The 19,507-nt window shown below is 38.9% G+C and overlaps 1 protein-coding gene across 1 annotated transcript in view; it reads right to left on the bottom strand.

Annotated features, from left to right (window-relative positions):
• Positions 1–2,126: 2,126 nt before the first annotated feature.
• The window catches only part of LOC115026478 (nck-associated protein 5-like), a 63,162-nt gene continuing 45,781 nt past the window's right edge, over positions 2,127–19,507 (bottom strand). The window contains exons 8-13 of the mRNA XM_029459323.1: positions 17,910–18,089; positions 14,839–17,747; positions 14,373–14,487; positions 13,277–13,352; positions 8,538–8,924; positions 2,127–3,778 (exon numbers count right to left, since the gene is read on the bottom strand). Of these exons, the coding sequence (XP_029315183.1) occupies positions 3,756–3,778; positions 8,538–8,924; positions 13,277–13,352; positions 14,373–14,487; positions 14,839–17,747; positions 17,910–18,089 (3,690 nt within the window). The 3' untranslated portion in view covers positions 2,127–3,755. The remainder of the gene's footprint in view (positions 3,779–8,537; positions 8,925–13,276; positions 13,353–14,372; positions 14,488–14,838; positions 17,748–17,909; positions 18,090–19,507) is intronic.

Below are 19,507 nucleotides of genomic sequence, written 5' to 3'. Positions count from 1 at the left end.
CTGCAACAAACAGAAGCACACGGCTAAATATTATGCAGAATGATGTTAAAGGCATGACCCGCTCTACTCTGACTCACATTGGCCTACCATGATATTCTAACCCTCACCCTAACCAATCTCACTCCTCATGCCTAAACCTAAACATAAACCATTTTATTTAAAGTGCAGAATCATCATGCAGAGTGGTTCCAATAAACTCTACACTTAATTATTAATTAATTATTGAGCTTTACAGGGGCTCCTAGACTGATTTGATCCAGTTTGAGGAACTCCGGCCCAGTGCTCATGACATGTTGGTTGGTATTCAAACCTGTTGTTGTCACAGAGTTGGAAAAGTAAGTTGGACCCACTGCTCTGTAGCGCTTCCATCCCTTATACTGGCAATCACAGAAAATGTGCTGGAGGCTGGAGTGGACACTCGAACTGGGAGGAAACTGTCTCCCTGTTAGCATAAAGTCTCACCTGGAGCTTTCTATGGCCACATAAATTCAGTCAAATACAACAAACCACAAGGTAGCATGCTTAGTAAGTATTGAAATAGTTTATTTTTTCGTTCTTCTTTTACATAAAACAAAGAATATCAGTAATATACAATTCTCAATCCGTACTGCTAAGGTGACTGTCACACGAGAACATCACTGTTATTATTGGGTTCTGAAAGAAAAAAACATTTAGAGGGAGAATTACTGTAATAGTGAGTAACGATATGTGCAATAAATGGTAAATTACACGCATCAGTGCTGAGTACAAATACAGGGCATTACAGTAAATGTTATAAAAATACAATACTCTTGTGAGAGTGATGCTCTTCATTATGTGAGCCATTTTGAAAACACAGACACCATGCTCCATCTACCCGTATCAGTACAGCCAATCCCTGATCCATTAACACCTCGTCTCACCTGTGTACGCTACATATTTCATTTATTTAAACCACTCTAAGTCTACAAATATGACCTTCAACAGAACATGTAGCAAGTGAGTAAAGATTTAAAGAGGTAAATACAGTAAGATGACATGAATAATGATATTGTGCAACGTTACAGTGCTCCATAGTTCTACATCACATGAAGTGTAAACTGTCTCTAGTGTTTCAAAAGAATATGGCTATAGTCACTATGAGAAGTCTGATATGTAGATTTAGTTGCATTCATTTCCTGTATATGAGATTAGCTCCGAGCAGTGTTTGGCAATATGCATTTTGGCAAACATCTACGTATGGAAAGGCAGGGAGCTGACAAAGATGTGAGCTAAAACCGTCAAATATGTCGGGATGCATTCAAAACACCAATAACATTACGATAAAGGACACAGCATACATAATAGAGAGAGAAACTGGTGAGATATTATACAGTTAAATGTACAGACAAAAACGGACAAGAGGAAAATATTGAGTTCAGGTAATATCTTAAAAGCATTACAGAGGAATCTGGTGTGTTCACTGGCTGCAATGAAATGGTTGTACATGTTAAAGTTTACTTAATAAATCCACAGCATCTATCAGAGACAATAAATGTTATTTTCCCTGAGCTAGCACAACAATGTGCCTACTACAGTAGGTGCTTTATAATTAAGGTTGCATGCAAACTCACTGCTTTGTCCTGATGTCATAACTGTGGAAACATGTAAAAAATACAGAATGTGAAGAGTTTCATTACAAGATGTGTGTTTTAAATGTGACACCTATGTAAAATGAGGTGTGCGGTCAGAATACGGAAGCCCTGAGAGGCATGGGACAGTGGTGCACTTCAGCCTCTTGTGGATGAAATTAGTATTACAACAGCAAATACGTGAACCTGACAAAAACTGTTTCTTTCACCTGACAAAACGTTTTCTCACCCACTTGTTATCATTATCTTTGCAAAACCTTTTTTTCCTAGTGCTCTTAAGTTATAAACACAGAAGAGAAAACACTTTAGATCAGACTTAGAAAAAAATGGATTGCCAGAATTCATTTTTTCACACTATCAGGGTTTATGTATCAGACTCACTGTGGATGATATTTAAAAAAAGACATTTGATTAAGAAATGACAGATTGTGTGTTATATATTTATATATATATATATATATATATATATATATATATATATATATATATATATATATATATATATAAATACTGAGCAGTGGACATCAAGTTTCAGTATTGTTCATCTCTTGTGATGAAGCTCTTCATAAAATGGTTATCTGTGGTTAGAATAAGCCAGAGGGCGGTTGCATGCAGGTTGATATTAACAGTGTGACAATAAAAAAAAGTTTTCAACAAGATAGTGCACATTGTAAAGAATCACATTACTCAGTCTGGTTTAGAGCTCATGAATGGCAATCAGTAGTTAGTGCTTTACATAAAATGTCCTCAGGAGGGAAGACGTAGTTTGCTATCTTGAGGATCCATCAGAAAATAAATTACTGACATGTGTACTGTAGCTTAGATATTTATCAGATCTAAAGCAGGATTAGATCTTCACGTAAATATTCACTAAGATGTTCATACATGGATGGAGAATGCAAATGAATGTGACAAAATAATCTTTGTTCAGCAGGACTTTAGTGGAGGTCTGTAATTTGCATCATTAATCTCCAAAAGTGACCATAGCTGGTGCCAAAATGGAGGTCTGGTGGTGAATTTGTTGTGCTTGTGAAAAGATATTTAAATATTAATCCTGCTTTAATCAATACTTAAAATGGAAAATGGAAACAAATTAAGCTTTTTAGCATCTTCTGGCTCATGGCTGTACAGTAAAATAAACCCACTGTACGCTAGCTGCCCGCAACAAATGACAAAGCTAATACATTCAAAACAGCTAGCAAGCTAAAGACCCAAAACCTTTTCTTAAGAAGTGCTGGAGACCAAAAGGGAGATAAAAAGAGAATATTTTACTTTGAATATTAGATTTGTAAAGTTGCCAGACCCAATCAAATAGGATGTTGCTCTTGGTTGGCGTAATATGAAAGTTGGTAATTGTGTTGTCAGTTGTTTGATTTGCCCTGTCCCTTAGTGGCCGAACTGATGAATGCGCAGCCTTGCCAGATGGGAAATGTTAAACTATTCCTAAAAAAATACACTGACATTGAAAATATACTTCAAGGAAAATGATGAAATAGGTAAAAATTAGTAATTTTACAAAACACATATTTAAACGACTTTTGACGTGCCTACAGATCTACACACATTGTTTGATTGTTTGACTTAAAGTTAGAACAGTTAGTTTAGCTAGCTAACAAGTCATGTCGTAGCAATGTAAAAATGCAGCTACTGGCCGCTCACATTAGCTTGAACCGGGCCTACATGCATTAGCTTGTGTGCAACTCAGATGTGTTTATATGATAGTGATGATTACATGATTACAGGAAGCCATGAAGGTGCTACAATAGCTAACCTGATATTACCAAAACAAAAAAAATCATGTTCACATTTTTGTAAAATTGTTACTTCTCCGAGAAAAATGTCTGTTTAACTCCAGTGAGACAGCAGAGTTGTACAATGAGAAATTCAATCAGCTGCTCACAGCTGATGCCAATGAGCTGAAGCCCCCCAAAATGGCGGCCAGAAGGTTCATTACTACACCTGAAAGGCTACTCAGTATCTCAACACTGCACTGAGCACAGGTGGAAGCCCACAATGCCAAGCTCCATAGTTGTGCAGCTCTTAGCATTTCATCCTGATACGAAGACACAGTGTCCAAACTATGGGATTTAGGGATCTTCCACGTGTGTTAGAGTGATAAATCCAACTCGATTCCTTGCTGCAGGTTCACTCAGTCAGCTTCGTAAACTCTGAAATGGAAGATGTAGAGCAGAGTGAGATCCTGCAGCATGCCATGCAAACAACGTCCACAATAAAACATCTGTCATGTAAAGAAAAGTAGCACATACTGACATAAATTGGTTTATATGCAATATTTATTTGTTTATTTCCCCAGAAATGGCCTAATCACATATTGCAATACAATTTCTCAAATTTTATGCCAACAAAAACCTGCACATAAACAATCAATTTTATTAAAAGAAAAGTCAGCAACTCCGCTGACTGCAGACCACCTTAAAAAGTGTTGTTGGAAGATAATTTAACATTTATCAGTTTCAGTCGCACAGCATGGAAAACTGTTGTTTAAATACAAAAAGAAAAAGACAACTTGTGATTTGATTGCAGTGGGCAGCGATGATATTTGAAGAAACCTGCTGCCCTGCATGTTGATGTGAATTTGCATCACTTTCCTACATAAGTCTAAGTTAAACTGACACACACACACACACACACACACACACACACACCTGTTTTAAATACCCGCATTAATGTACTGTAGTGAGATGTACATTGGGTGTATTACACTGTTTTTATAATGTAGAGATGGAAAATAGTTGCACTTCACTTCTCAATCTTTATAGCTACCAGCTACAGTGAATTTTTAGGAAGTTTGAATATTTCTTACAAGGCTACTAGAAGCAGATTCTACATTTACATACATGGAAAAACAAGTTGAACTGCAATAATAATACTTTAAAAAAACACTAGTTTCTAACTCATGGAACAAACTGTGACGCTGTTATTAGTCCTAACAGTTGTTTGACCTCAGCATGTGGAAGGTTTCATAAGTTGCCGTGTGAATTTGAATAAAGTATTTAAACAGAAAGTCCTCTCTTTTGATGGTACGGTTCACTTGGACTTTCAGAGGCCTGAAAATAATATATTTCTTCCGTATCCTATAAAGAAGGAACTTCTCTGTGTAACACAGGATAATGAAGTCAGTGAATATCGATGTGAACTTTAAAAACCTGATGATAAGTAGACACAGAATATAACATGTTTCTTGGCTTCAGGTTTTTCCAAATGTGTCTTAAAGGAATACTTCAACCACAAAATGATCATTTATATACCAACTACTCACTCTGTGTTACCTTAAATTTGTAAAGAAAATGTGTTTTTCTCGCATGCCTCCATGGTAAACGAAGAATCCAAAAACTGAGAAAGTTCTTTGTTTATTGAAGTAAATGGGGGTTTAACAGCGTTTAGTCAAAATGTGTTTGTGAAGTAGTGAGCATACGACAGTAAATGAGACTTGGAATGTACTGCACAAGTTGTGAGTTAGTAAACGGATGTTTTGATATAGTTTTTCTGTTGTTAAACATTTACTTTTCCATTTACTTCAATTATTTAAGAATTTTCTTTTGGTTTTTTCGATTCTTCGTTCACCGTGGAGGCATGTGAGAGAAACAAAGTTTTCTTCAAGAATTGAAGGTAAGTGAGTAATTGGTATATAAATGATCACTTTGTGGGGGAAGTGTTCCTTTGAATAAACCTGGTCCATTGTGTCTTACAGTTGGCTAGCTGAAGTCTTGTCTGTTCTTTCTGTTGGCTTAGACTGGCTCGTGTTTTCGATTTGATATAGGTCAACGTCTTTGGTTCCATCCCACCTGGAAAAAGCACAGAATGAAACTAATTTCAGAAGTTTTCTCGGCATTCAGACTTTATTCTCTCTCATGTCAAGAAGTGGACTCAAATGTGGAGTTAGGAGAACAGAGTGACATCATCAAAGAGAGTGAGATTATCATTCTGAGTTCAAAGTGGCAGGAGATCTAAACACTAAGGAGCACCGGCTGACATCTTGAAAGATGACACATTTGTAATTCTGACCTTAAAGTGACAACTGCCTCGCCGACCTGAAGCACTGCAAACAAATCTAAAGTTTAGTTTGGCAGATATGGAGTTACAGTTTAGGTTGCTTAAAATAAACAGCCACAAGTATTCACTGTGCGTAAGAAGAAATGTCCCGTAGGAGACCGACATTTAATTGTGAATTTCACCTAAATAATCATTTAGTCTGATGTAATGTTAGCAATCTACACTATCTCTGGGTCCAGAAGGGCTTCAGTGTCAGATACTCTTTTCCAAACAAATCCAACAATTTAAGCAAAACATGTAGAATTGACAGTTTGCTTAAACAGCTATCGTCCAATCATAGCTTAGCAACAGTAACTAGGCACGGCAGACTGTCAAGCTTGGGTTTGTGACTGTAGTAACATCGTAATGATACATCTGAAGAGTTTAGAGGGTTGTGTCTTTTTATTAAACCTTTCCTAATCTCAGAACAAGAGAGAAAAAGTACGAGGGATTAGATCAAAGTTGCAAACATTAGCATGTCTGGCTAACAAGCTCACTACCTACAGTAGTAACTGTGCATTACTTACAAGGCCAAGAAGCATTTCATGAGCTAACTAGGTATATTTTCAAGGGTTGCGGAGTTATAAAAAAGGTGTCTTCACAGCACAATCATTGTGTAGTATTTCTCCATTGCATGGGAGCTGGTCCTAGGTGCTACAATATCAGAGTTTAGGCTAACGTTAACGGCTCTTTGTTAGATTTGGTTGAAGTTCACACTCCAGCAACCCCAGTCGAACAAGACAGCACATTGGTTACTTCCCATCCCTTCTCTCTTGTAATGTTAACAGTGAGATATAGTTACCATTTGAAAATATGAAAAATGAAGCATATGAATGTCTTATGTAACCTTTCTATATTTCCATGTTTTCTATCATCAGCTGGTGAGGATGCTGCTCTAGCAATTACCAAAAATATTGTGTATGTAGGCATTAAGTAAGACACCTTACACAGGGTTCTCATTTCAAAACACCTGGAAACATTCAAATGTCAGACGAACCAGCGACAGTTGTAATTTCAGCCATCAAAACCGATGGTCGTCGGCTAGAAATGAAAAGCCTGCTTTTGTCTACCTGTGTCTGAAATCAGGGACACATTGTTTTAAATGTGAGTTGTAAATCTGCCACAGTCATCACAGTAAACGGCATATGTGCCGTGCGAGAATGGACAGCAATTCTTTTTTTAAATCTTCTTTTTTTCCACCTATGTACTTCTCAGTAAGTTTGGAATGGAATCAGAGATGCCAATCACTTTCAAATAATAAAGTAAATCAAGCGAGACACAACTGAGCAGCTGCTTATTTAGTGTACGTACGTCTTCCCATCATAGTCCTTCTGAAAGTGTGCCAATGAAAATAGACATTGTGTGTGTGTGTGTGGTGGAGAACCCTTGGGGCTTCACTCTGAAAACATGACTCATTAGAAGCCACCAACACACACAATACATTTTTCCTCCTCGGCACATGCTGTGCGATTACCATACTGAGCTGGCCATGTCTACACTGTGACCTCCAAGCTATCAGTGTAGACATGAAGGCTGTGGCTGTTGCAAAGATCACTGCTGCCTTTGGTAGTGTATTATAAGTTGTTATATATAAACACATGTGCTCCTTCATGTGGCACACTTGTGAAACATAAGCAGGAAACTTGATAGGAGTGGATCTTCATGAAATGCATTTCCTCATGTGAGAATGCATCTTCAACATCTCCTTGATGTGCTCCTTAGAATGGATACACACATAATGAATAGCACAAGCAACACTTTCATTGCCTATGTCCTGTTTTAAAGGAAAGTGTGTGAGAGCTTTCCCGCCCATTCTATATCTTATACAGCACAATTTGTTATATCAAAAATGTCTATGTAATAGTAATATTTTTTTATCCTAACTTTTAATTTTAATCTAAGAATTGAGTGCAGTAGTTACGTGGAAGAGCTTTCTATTCTTCTGTTAGTAAATCGAGAGCAGTTTTAGCCCATATACATCTTACCTTAAAAAAGGTGCAGCAATTTGTTTATATCGTACTAATTTCAGGTCATATTAAAATAGCAAATTCTTGTCCAGTAACCACTGTCCACATTCAACATAGTGCCGTTTCCGTGCTAACCAGTTACACAAATAATGGCAACAAATATCTAATGTGGCAATTTTGTGACAGATTTGCTTTTAAGTGGCACGTACAATTTAAAGGCACAATGAGTAGGACTTGTGGGTTATTGTTTATAAACACAACATTCTGAGTTGGCCCCTCCTCCCCGGCCCAACGAGGGTTAGGGTGATCGCCAGCAGGTGAAAGCCAACCCCAGATTCACTCTTGTTTTTGAAAGAGCCTTGCTATATTTGCGTTTTTTCGTCACTCTGTCCGCCATTTTCGTAGCTTCTAGTGGGTCATAAGTGATGATTGAGAGGGATTATTGTTTGTACAGTATGCATCGTTTTTTGGGACAATCCTACTCAATGTGCCTTTAAGAGTCACATTAAACTCATACTTTTTACAACTAATAGTTTTGAAATATCAATTAGCATTTATTTGATCTTAGTCTTTGATTTGATTTCAGTTTAGTTTTAGTTAGTTTTCTATTTCTGTGTGTCAATGTCACGAAAGTGAACTGAAATTCATGATTGTTTTTTTTTACTTTAATTAATTTACATTCATTTCTATTTTATTTTAATACATTTTTAACTAGACAATATTGTTTCAGTTTAGTTTTAGTTATTAGAGGATATCGACAATATTTTCCACTGATTATTTTGGTTTTGGTTTTAGTTTACAATAATAACCCTGCGCCACAGTAATAAAAGGAGGAAACCCTCCGAGCATTTACTTCTGCAGTCCACAGGCCATGCTTCTTGCTGGAACGTGTATGGCTGTACTGTACCTGGTGGTGTTCTGGGTAGCCTGCTCTTGGTATCACACACACTGGCACAGGTCACAATGGGTTGAGACTGGGGTTGGATGGGCTGGAGGAAGGCCACAGTGGGGAAAGGCACTGAGTGGATATGGGTCATGGAGGAGTCGGAGAAGGAGTTTGGCACCCCTGCATGGCTGCTGTCCTTAAAGCTGGAGGGTATTTTCCACCGAGGTAATGGGGAAGGAGACACGTCCTCGCTGGAGGAACCGGGGACACTGGGAGGACTGAGGGACTGTTCTGGGGTTGATGAAGACTTGGGGAGGAGTTGCAGGATGGAGGAGAAGAAGGAACAGGATTCAGGAAGGGGGATGGTCCCAATTCCACTGTCCAACGTTCGCATCTTGCAGCCGGAGCCTGCGGCACAAGGAGAACAGTTGAAGCGGCTCAGGGTCGTGGGAAAGAGAGGGACAACAACAGGAATGGAACATCAGGGTGACCATGGTTGAAGTGGCGCTAAAGAAACCTTTAAATGTACGTACACTAGTATAGTCTATTGTTCATCTATGTCCTGAGCTGTAACTCTGAACCAGTGTCTCGATGGAAGGTGCGTGTAAAGCTGTTCCACATGGAGAATAAACTCTTCCTCATTCTGATGGAAAAAGTGTTCAGAATGATAACTGAAGATTTGAATCAGTGAAAGAGTTTTCATTATCAAATGAGGGCAGCTTTACCAATCAATAATATCTCTCCTCTGCGGTATCATATGATTGTTTCCCTCATGCCTCTTTGTTATTCCTGCCACACTATCCTCTCTAAGCAGCTGATTATAGTGTTGTGTTTTGATCATTTTTAAAGCAGACATGCAACAGATGGTTAGTCTGTTCTTCTTTTTTTCTCCACTCACGCTTGGCGATGGTTTCCTCTTAAAAGCCAAGTTGGAAGATGGTGATTCAGTACGATCTAATTACACATAAGTGTGAGGCCGGGTAATGATTTAGCTAATTACACCATCCATGTAGCCCTGCCACAGAGGATGACTCGGCCAATGCAAATCAAGCCCACTTGAACCACTGCTTTGTATTACAGATGTAGTTTAATGGGTGTGTGACTACCAGCATGCAGTGATCACACTGTGAATATGAAATGCAAGGAATGCCATATGAAATGAAACTTAAATACACTCCAATTGTGTGTATTTGTATTTGCAACATATCAAACATAACTGTCAAACACACACAGTTATGCTGTATGTGATGTTTCAAAAAGTCTAAAGTCTGACGTTGCGCCTCAAGAATTCCACGTTATTGTTACACTACGAGTTATTGTCATTTACATTGTTGTTCAGCTACATTTGGATCAGAGAATCATCTGTTTTTCAAAACAAATCTTCCAGTATAAATCTAAAGAAACAAGATGTATCACAGTAGGCATCCGTCCAGTGTGCCCAAAATCTAAATAAGAAAAGATATCCTCTAGCTGTTGTCACGCAGGCTCATGTTTTAATATGTACCCCGTGGCAGGAACCTGCAGGCTATCTCATGCTGGAGCATCGGCAACAGCTGCTCCCTCCTTTATTAATGAAGGCGTGCACACATGAGACTTTACGCCCCTCTTCTGGCTTCTACAGGCTCATTTTCTTCACTTTTTGCTTATTTCATTTTAAGCTAGATTGATCAAATCTAGAAACAAGAAAACGTGGATAGGGTAAAGGTAAAACATTACAAATAAAGTTATTTGTTGCCATGGAATCATATTCTTATTATTTTACTTAAGTAAAAGTATTAATACCACAAAGGTATTACATAAGTAAAAGTAAAAAGTATTAGAATAAAAATATACTTAAAGTACCTAAAGAAAAAGTACTCATAATGCAGAATGGTCCATTTCAGAAGAATATGTGTTTTATTATTGGATTAAAGTTATTGAAACATTAATGTGGGAGTCACGTCAATTATTATTATTATTATTCTTTCTTTTTTAACTTTATATACTGCTGGGTAGTTTGCGTATTTCACCAAGGGATCAATAAAGTATCTTAACCTATAATAATGCATGATAAATTATTTGTTGAATAAATATTGGTATTATTATTCTGACTCTTTAGTAACTAAAGCTGTCAGATAAATGTAGTACAAAGTATATTATTTCCCTCTGAAAGCTAGTGGAGTAGAAGTATTAAGTAGCAGAAAATGGAAATACCCAAGTACAGTCCCTCAAAAATGTACAATACTTAGTTACTGCCCACCGCTGTCAACAAGACACTATCTACTCACATCATATGACTTGTATATAGAATTGAAAACATGTCACTAGCTCGGACTAGCTTTATTTAGAACGTGAGTTACGGACACATTTCACTAACATCCATCACAGTTATATGACTGTTGCAGCTTCCATGTAACATACAACTTAGCTTTCTATGCCTGATAGTGAAGCAGTGTTTGAGATGAAAATGCCTATTTCTACCCTGTTGTAAACAAGAACAATTAATTGAGTTGAAAAGACATAGAACATAGGTGTTATTGATTAGTTTGGTGTTTAGATGGAAGTTAACAAGAAGCACTGTGACAGAGGTTCCCTGGGAAGGCAGCGTCACAGAGGCGGAGCATTGATTGTTTTTAACAAGCCTTTAACATGGACGCTGAGCTTGTTGTCCTCCTCACATCCCCTCTCTGTTGTCCCAAGCTCAATCAATAACTGTGCTCCATGACACAAGTCAACACTGCAGTAAGGATCTTCTGATGTATTATTTGGACAGTGTATGTGCTGATTGACAGCTGAGCTAGCAGGATCACGGAGACATAATAAAAAGACAGTGTGTGCTAGCTGTGGTGTGAAACAGATGCATCCTTTAGCATCTAAACATTTGCAGGTACATTTTTAATTTAGGTCCATTAATGAATTTCTACTTTCAGGAATTTCTTCTTAAAGAAGTGCACAAGACTGTGATTTACACAGGAGATCTGTATACTGTGTGCAATTTAATTTCAGCTGACATTTAAAATGAGAGAGAAGAAGAATACGAAGTCTAATTTGATGACCCATTACTACCACAGCCAAACATGTGTAGTGTAAAGCTAAACATATTGTTTTAATGTTGGTTATAGTCTGACTTAACTTACTTCAAAGCATCAAGTTAAAAACTTCTCTACAACTCTACATGAGGCCCAAAAAGTTTATGCCAAGTCTGGATGGTATAATTCAGCTTACAGCAGAAGGCAAAGTTAATTCACTCAGCAGTGGCTTGGATGAGCGTGCTTAGCTGGTACTAAATTTTAATGAGGTGATTAACCCCTGAGGGCAGACGTCCGCCCGTATCAAACATGTTTGATATTTGCAGCCCCTTGCCGATGGTGTCAATTTCAGGAGGGTCTGTCACCAGCCCTCTACCTGAGCGACGTTATCTGCTGCTATTTTTAATTTACCAAGGGACCGCAATGAAATAAAGAGCAACTAAAGTTTTACTTCCAGTCTATTTTCACTCTCTGGCTGCAGTCAAATACTAAAAAAAACGTGTCCTGTATCTTCTCCTCACCGCTTGACCTCGATGCAAAATGTCATAAGGTCAAGGAAAGATGTGAAGGAGAACTTGTAAGAACTTAGGAAAAGACAATCCGAATGCATCTACAATAGGCATCGTAATTATGCAACGGTGGATGTTATTGACGTAGGTCTGTGTGGAAATAAAATGTTCCGATGATCGACTACTAAAAGCGCATCTAGATGCTTTGCCCTGTACGTTCTTACCATGTTGTTTCAGGTAGGCTATATGAAAAATATTAATTCATTGCCAAGGTTGGAAATAAAATGTTAATAAAAACCCTAGAAAGCATTTAGGGAGGTGGCAGAGATTCTCTAGTTTCAACTAGGTGGCAAGTTGAAAAAAGCTTCTGTATGTGGGTCGGAGTGAGCGGGAGAGATCACATCTGTTCCAAAGTGTCATTGAGCGGCAAGTCGAGCCAAAGTGTTTTCTCATATTTGGGATACTTTCTGGTCGAATGTTTTGGACGTAATTTAACCTTGTCAAACTGCTCTTCCCCAAAATACGTAACAGCAGCACTGTTTGTTCGCTTGCACGATTTAGCGCTCCTTAATTAATTGATAAAACATTTTAACTGGTGCAGCACTGTACAGAGAATAATCCCATCCTCAATCCACCATCGTAAAACAACACAGCTCTTAAAGAGGTCAGCGCTGGAATAATCAAGTCGATCTTCCCTTGCACTATGGTTCACGCAGAAACGTCACGAAGGAGCTTGAATGAATAGGTTCATCCTGATTGGATGAGCCTGTGCATGCAAATTTTCAGTGCATGGGTCTGTGAAGATGAGCGATCAAGGATACAATATCCCGATTAAATAGCAAACTCTGCATGAAATACAACCGTGGTGAAATGGTTCCTATTTGCCTTGATTCAAACTGCCACCCAAAATGATAAACAAATGCAGAGGTAAAACCAACTTATATAAATAAAATCAACATAAATATGGAGGAAAAAGCACAGACTTTTGCATGTTTGTTTGCCTGCTAATAGCATATTCATCATGTTTGTGACTTACACATGTCTGTCATATTTGGTCTTCACTTCTTTCTGCAAACTGTAAAATGGTAAGCACAGATAAAACCTTAAGGCTAGCGTGCTAAAATTGACACAGCTAACATTGCTATTAAGTTAGCTGAGTTTTGTTTTTCAGGGGGTCCAATACTAATTACAGTGACTGAGGAATTGTTGGTAGTCTTACACAACAGAGAATTAAAAATCTGACCTATTACAGCATCCTGACTGGGGCTCTTCATTGTGGATCCATTTTCACCATCGGCTCTCAGGTTCATCATCTGCATCTTTGATTTTTTGTAGGACAAAAAAGAAGTTACATGCATGTTTGGTTCTTGCTTTGATCTATAGTGCCTCATCATACTGATGTAATCCCTGTGTGGTTGTAGCTGGCTATGAACACCTAACCTGGACAGTACCAAAGTCATAATGTGACTAATTAATGACTCCTCTGTGCAGACGCCAGCCCAGATTTGTTTGGTGCATTTGATTATTGTTTTACTGTGTTTTTGATCGTTCTCAAGCTCGTCTAAGTGGATTGCCCTCGCTAAACTACTGCAAAATGAACATTGACGCTGACTATTACCGAGGTTTTTGCTAATGTTGGTGTCCATGAATATGTTGATGTTGATGTCATACTACTACAGTTAGATTGATGTTTACACTATTTATTGCAGTGCTGTGCTCTCCCCTTATGTTGTATTGCCTTGAGATGTGTATTGCTTCTGTTGTTTTGCCTATGGTCAGTCCAATATGAATGGTGGCATTCAGTTTCCCTCCTGGTGGATTAATAATGTATTTCGTATCGTATTTGTTTTTGCCTCTACCCTGTTCTTATGGTCACTCCATTGACATCATGCTACCAACATTCTTTCTATTGACTGATACGTGGCACTGTATACATATGCACAACGTTTTACTAAAATGTAAATATCTTAAAAGAATGTTTGGTAATAAAAGTCGAAATGATGAAACTGTGTGTAAGAGGATTTGAGGGACAGATGGTGGAATAAGCGTGAAATACATCTCACTTGTTAAGACAGTCATATATCGTTTGTCTGTTTTCGTTTAATTTAAAGTACATTTCTGAATAAATGTCTACCTTTTCTTCAGTCTTTCGTTGTTTGTTTCTAATGCATCTTTGTATTCTAATTGCAGCTTTTTCACATTACTCTAACAAACATACTTTAGATAAAAACAGGGCTGTACACATCTTTGTATAAAGACATTTTTGTGATTAAAACTAAAATTGGCCGCATACCAATAAAATAACTTTCCCTTTTGTATTAGGTAATGATTTAATTTACCTTCGGGTCCCCGATGATGTCAGTATGTCCTTGTATCTCATTTAGGGACATTCCTGGGCAGGGCATTGAGATGCATGCCCGCACTGCATCATGAGACTCTCTTCTCCCCACAGAGCTGAAAGAAAACAGTTTGTCAACAGATCACTACATACTGAGATCCTCTGATATTGAGTCAACATGCCCACGGTGATTCAGCTGATAGATTACCCTATATCTCTTGAAACCTCTGTATTAAATGTGTCTCAACTGGTCTGTGGGCTAAGGAGTATGACAGATGTGTCTAAGACCACGTGATAAAGATCACTTCATTGGCAATAAGCTATGAAGACATTTGCTGGAACAAGCACTGAAAGTCTAATGCTGAGATGAAATTTCAATGAAAGTAAAGATCTCAAAAGTACAGGTATTGTGTAAAGTGCACCACAGTCATATGATGGCATCATTACTGATTTAATGAATTTCTTACCCGTCTTTTCCATCGCTTTTTCTTCTGTCTTTCTTTTTGTCAGACTTTGTCTGCTTTCCTCCCAGAAGTGATGTAATCTTTTGCTCCCTCTTTTCCTCTTTTACTTTCGGTGGATCAGGCTTTTTGTTGCTTAGAGCGGGAAGCTTACTCTTACGAAAACCAAACCAATTTGCCAAAGTTGAGCCAGATTTTTGTTTCACTTCAGTGGTTCTCTCCTGTTCCTGAGACTTGTGCAAGTTCTCCTCTATGCCGAGCATCACTTTCTCTTCAATGGTGGTTATAGAACTTTGTCTCTCTGGTTCTTCAGAAACTGGCTCGCCAAAGGCGCTTGAAAACTGTTGCTCAATCTGAAGGCGTCTAGCTTGCTCTCGTTGTTGTTTAAGACTCTGAAGTCTTTCACTTGAGGATCCCAAATGTAAAGGAACGGTCAGGCCCTCTTCAATCAAGAAGTTATTCAAAAGAGATCGATTCATTGGACAATGGTAGCTACTGGAGCAACTCATACTTCCTGGAAGGACATCACTAAGAGAGTTCAAGGAGCTCCCTGAGTGTGTTTTGATCTGGGTACGAACCTTTCCAGATCTGTTGAAACTTGGCCTGTCCATGTAGCGTGCACCAAAGCTCTGACTACGAGCCTTAGCCCCATTCATGCCCATTACTGGCTTTAGGGGAGGTCTGGTTGACACAGACACAGACCGTTTAAAAAGCCAACCTTCCTCATCAAATCCCCAATCTAACATCACACCGCTGTCTGATGCTACAGGTTGAACTGAGGGCTCCGAATCCAGCGAGTTACAGCGGGTCTCAATCTTTCGCCGGACCTTTTCATGAGCTCCACATTCATGTATCATCTGGGGATCACACGTAAAGGTCTGGAAGGTGTGAATACTTTTTGCAGTAGAGTTTGTATCATCTTTGTTATGTCTTCCAAAAACTAGGAAGGTACCGGTTTCCTGTCCAGCAATTGCCTCATGAGATCTAGCATTTACAGGAAGAGCCATTTTCACAGCTCTGGAGGTTGAACTCTGAGGATTATTGGCAATCCCATGGCAGTAAACATTAGAATATGCCTGAGGCAAGAATTCTGAAAGTTTTGGCTCACTAATGCTCTGCTGGGATCTCTGTAAGATGCTCTGAGTTGGAAATATTGAGGGAGAACCATGTTCATCATGACACGCAACAGTTCTGTCCATAGAGAGCTGGACTGACTCTGAAGACTCTTGAGCTGGGACAGGTGGTATCTTGGATAAGTGGGTATGGTAGACGTTGGCAGGAATATCTTTCAGTGGCTTACCATCCGCACCCATTTGTGGGGCTGTATGTTGATTGTCCTTTGTTGTGTTGTATTCTTGCAGCTGTAATATAGAAAGATTTGATTGTGGCTTGCTGTTGTTCGATGATGTCTTCCCTGTAGTAGAGCTTTGAGCATGACCTGCAGATTTATGTGCTCCAAGTAAGCTGTCACTACTGGGCCTAAGGACAAGGGAAGTAGTTCGTCCTGGGGGTGGCGGTGGGGATGGGGACATAAGTTCTGAACAAGAGTCATCACAGTGCTGGTCTTGGCGTCGTTGTTTTCGTGGAGAGCAGGGTAAGTTGTCATAGATACTCTCCTCCACAGACCCATTGCTTGATTGAAGTCTAGGGATTTGCAAAGGTGATTTTGTTGGGCTCTTTGAGTATTCATTGATCCCTGGAGGCTTAAATGTCTTTGAATGTTTCACAGGAGAAGCCAGGGGAGAGCGCACACTCTTGAGAGACTTGGAACTTGTAGATGCTGTAACGTCCTCATCTTTCTCAACTTTAGATAATGATCCCTTGCTTGAACAATGTGTTTTGCTGAGTTCTGTCATTTTGCTAGGAACACTGGGTCCAGGAGGGTTTGATTGTCCTTTGGACCTGTGGCCCTTAATAAGCTTTTGATGGAGAGGAGAATGTGTATGCTTAGTTTGTTCTTTCCCTCCATCTGCACTCTTACTACGCAGAATGAAAGCCTTTCTTGCTGAATCACAAGGCTGAGGTTTCGGTTTCCTCTGTGAAGATTCTGAGATGGTGTAGTTCTGGGTTTTACTGCCAGCTTGACTCGCCTGGTGTCTGCAGTGAGGAACCTCCATTGAAGAGCTGCGCTGTCTGGCTACACTTGCACAGTTCAGGGCTCTTGTTGCAGAATTCTGAATAGAAGAGCTCAGTTCATTTGTCCCTGCTTCAACTTGTTTGACTGCAAGTCTTCCCTGCTGTCTTTTGACATGGTCAAGTCTGGATTTACGGTCAGTAGACCTTTCTTGGTTATTGTTTCTGTCATTTAACTTCATGCCTGAAGGCTTCTGTTTTTCTAGAGAGCCTTTGTGTTTTTCTTCTAGATGCATATTGCTATTTGGTGGGCTTACACCAGGTTTTACTGTGGGGTCCTGCAAAAATAAGAAGTTGTCTATGACAGGTGAGGGAAAAAGACTAGAATTCCCTTCAAGTTTTACAGGGTCTTCTTGAAAATTGTTTTCAATATCCTTTGTGACATCATGTTTCTCCAAGCAAACAAACTCTTTCGTTGGTTGGTCATTGGACTCCCTACTTTGTAATTTAGTTGAATCATCATCTGCATCATCAGAGTATAGGGCAGCAGTCCCCGCTCCGGCCTTGAAAGGTTTACTTGTAGGGGTTACTTGCTTGGCTGTACTCCCTTGTTGGCCACACTTGAAACCAAACGAGTATATGCCCTCATTGGAGGTCATGCAATCTTTGCAGTGTGGCACAGATGCAAGTGAGGATGCCTCTTTGGAGCTGCACATTTGGAGACGCTTCAGGCCTTTTAGAATGTGGCCTTCCTTCCATCCCAGGTCTGTCTGCTCGATGGATGCAGAGTGATTGCTTGATACTGAACCCGTACTCATCCTTTTGTCTCGGCTGGCGGCACACTGTGCATTACAAGACATATTTAAAATGATTGAAATGGCATTTACAAATAGATTATTTACTTTATTCCAAAATGCCATGAAGACCATAACAAGGAATTTACTTTCACAACTGGCTTGTACTTCAAATAGAAGGGAAATTAATGGAGGATGAATGACACCCACCTGTTTGGAGAATCCACGTCCCTCTGCCCAAGTGTGGGATCCACTGGAGTACTCACTACACGCACTGGACAGTGACAGTTCACTGCCACTGCCGCTTCCACTGCTGCGTGGGCATGTTAGACTCAGCAGGCTGGGCCACCTTCCTGCAGGAATACCTGCTTTTCCGTTTCTTTGGACATCCTGGAAAATAATTATTTGTGTAATTAATCAACAATTAAACAAACGCTATAAACAAATGAATGCAGAAGCAAAAATATCAGGTTATACAATAATTGTGAATGAAAAAAACTGTGGAATGGATGTCATCATTGCAGGCTAACATTAACACAGCATTGGCAATACAATACATATGTATAGGATGTACAACTTAATTAATTCATCAGTACTGACAAAGATTGTAATTATGGCTCATTCGCACCAGTGAACTCAACATTTGTTGATCCACCTAATCCCTGACATTATATTCAATAGATTGTCTTTGCAGTACACACTGCACTTCTTCCTGTGTTGTAGGACGACAATAAATGAACCTTGAACCTATGAGCCCCATGGCTCTCCGTTTGTCTCTGTCACAGATCTCAAAGAATCGATATGCTGGATACATGGCTGTCTCTTTCCAACCAAAGACTAATTGAGGAATGGAATTACTTTTTCCACTCCCCTTGTCAGATGGCCTCTGTTGTAAAATACAATTTGTTTTCATGTGTTTCTGTTCTTGCAGGTGTACCATGATAACTTTTCTGGAGCTGGTCAATGAGACATTTAAAGTGATGGCTCTGTTCTGCCATGATTCCCTTTGCATGGCACCTCTTGGTGTGTCTGCTGTTCATTTATACTTAAAACATAATGACATAATAATAATAATGACTGACTTTAGTAAGGTGATGACACTTTTGTGTTGGTCGGAGTCTACAAAATTACCAAAACTATCATTCACATTGTGTTCCTCTGACTTAGGCCATTCTGAATAACATCTTTCACAGGCTACAGTCTTTTGGATATATCTTCCAAATTCTTAAAAGAACAATTTTCAGCCAATGCAAGAGCAACTATTTGCCCACACAATGCCTGTTCATTATAAATAAGGAGGAAAGAATAGTGCATTGCAAGCTTTTTGATTGAATAGTTTATATCATGGCAAGCAAAAGTATAATTCTTAGAAACTTGTAGAAGCTAGATATCACAGAATGTCTTCAGCTGATGCAAATACTTGTATTAAAGAGACATGATGACAGAGGGAACTGATTGATTGGTTTATTTCTTTTTTCCAGTGGTTTCACGGTGGTATTTACTGTAAGTTAAATTATTTAGAAGTACTGATGGTACCAGTGTACTTCTAAGTGGAGGAGGTTTTTCATAAACCTTTTCTTCATTGTAAGCCTGATCAACTTTAATCTAATATTTTTAAACTAAACTTGGTTTGCAAAAACAAATAAATATGTTAGTGCAGAAATGACTGTTTAGCCTTTCAATTAAATGTTAGTTGTTCCATTATTCATTTTCAGTTTTGCCGTCATAGAAACGGATATAGACGTGTTTTTAAATTAAAAAGTCCTCATCACAGAACAGATTATCAGGTCAGACAACCAATTCATACA

This window comes from Cottoperca gobio, chromosome 21 (genome assembly GCF_900634415.1).
Source record: "Cottoperca gobio chromosome 21, fCotGob3.1, whole genome shotgun sequence".
Classification (NCBI taxonomy): Eukaryota; Metazoa; Chordata; class Actinopteri; order Perciformes; family Bovichtidae; genus Cottoperca; species Cottoperca gobio.
This window is presented reverse-complemented; position numbering and strand designations above follow the sequence as displayed.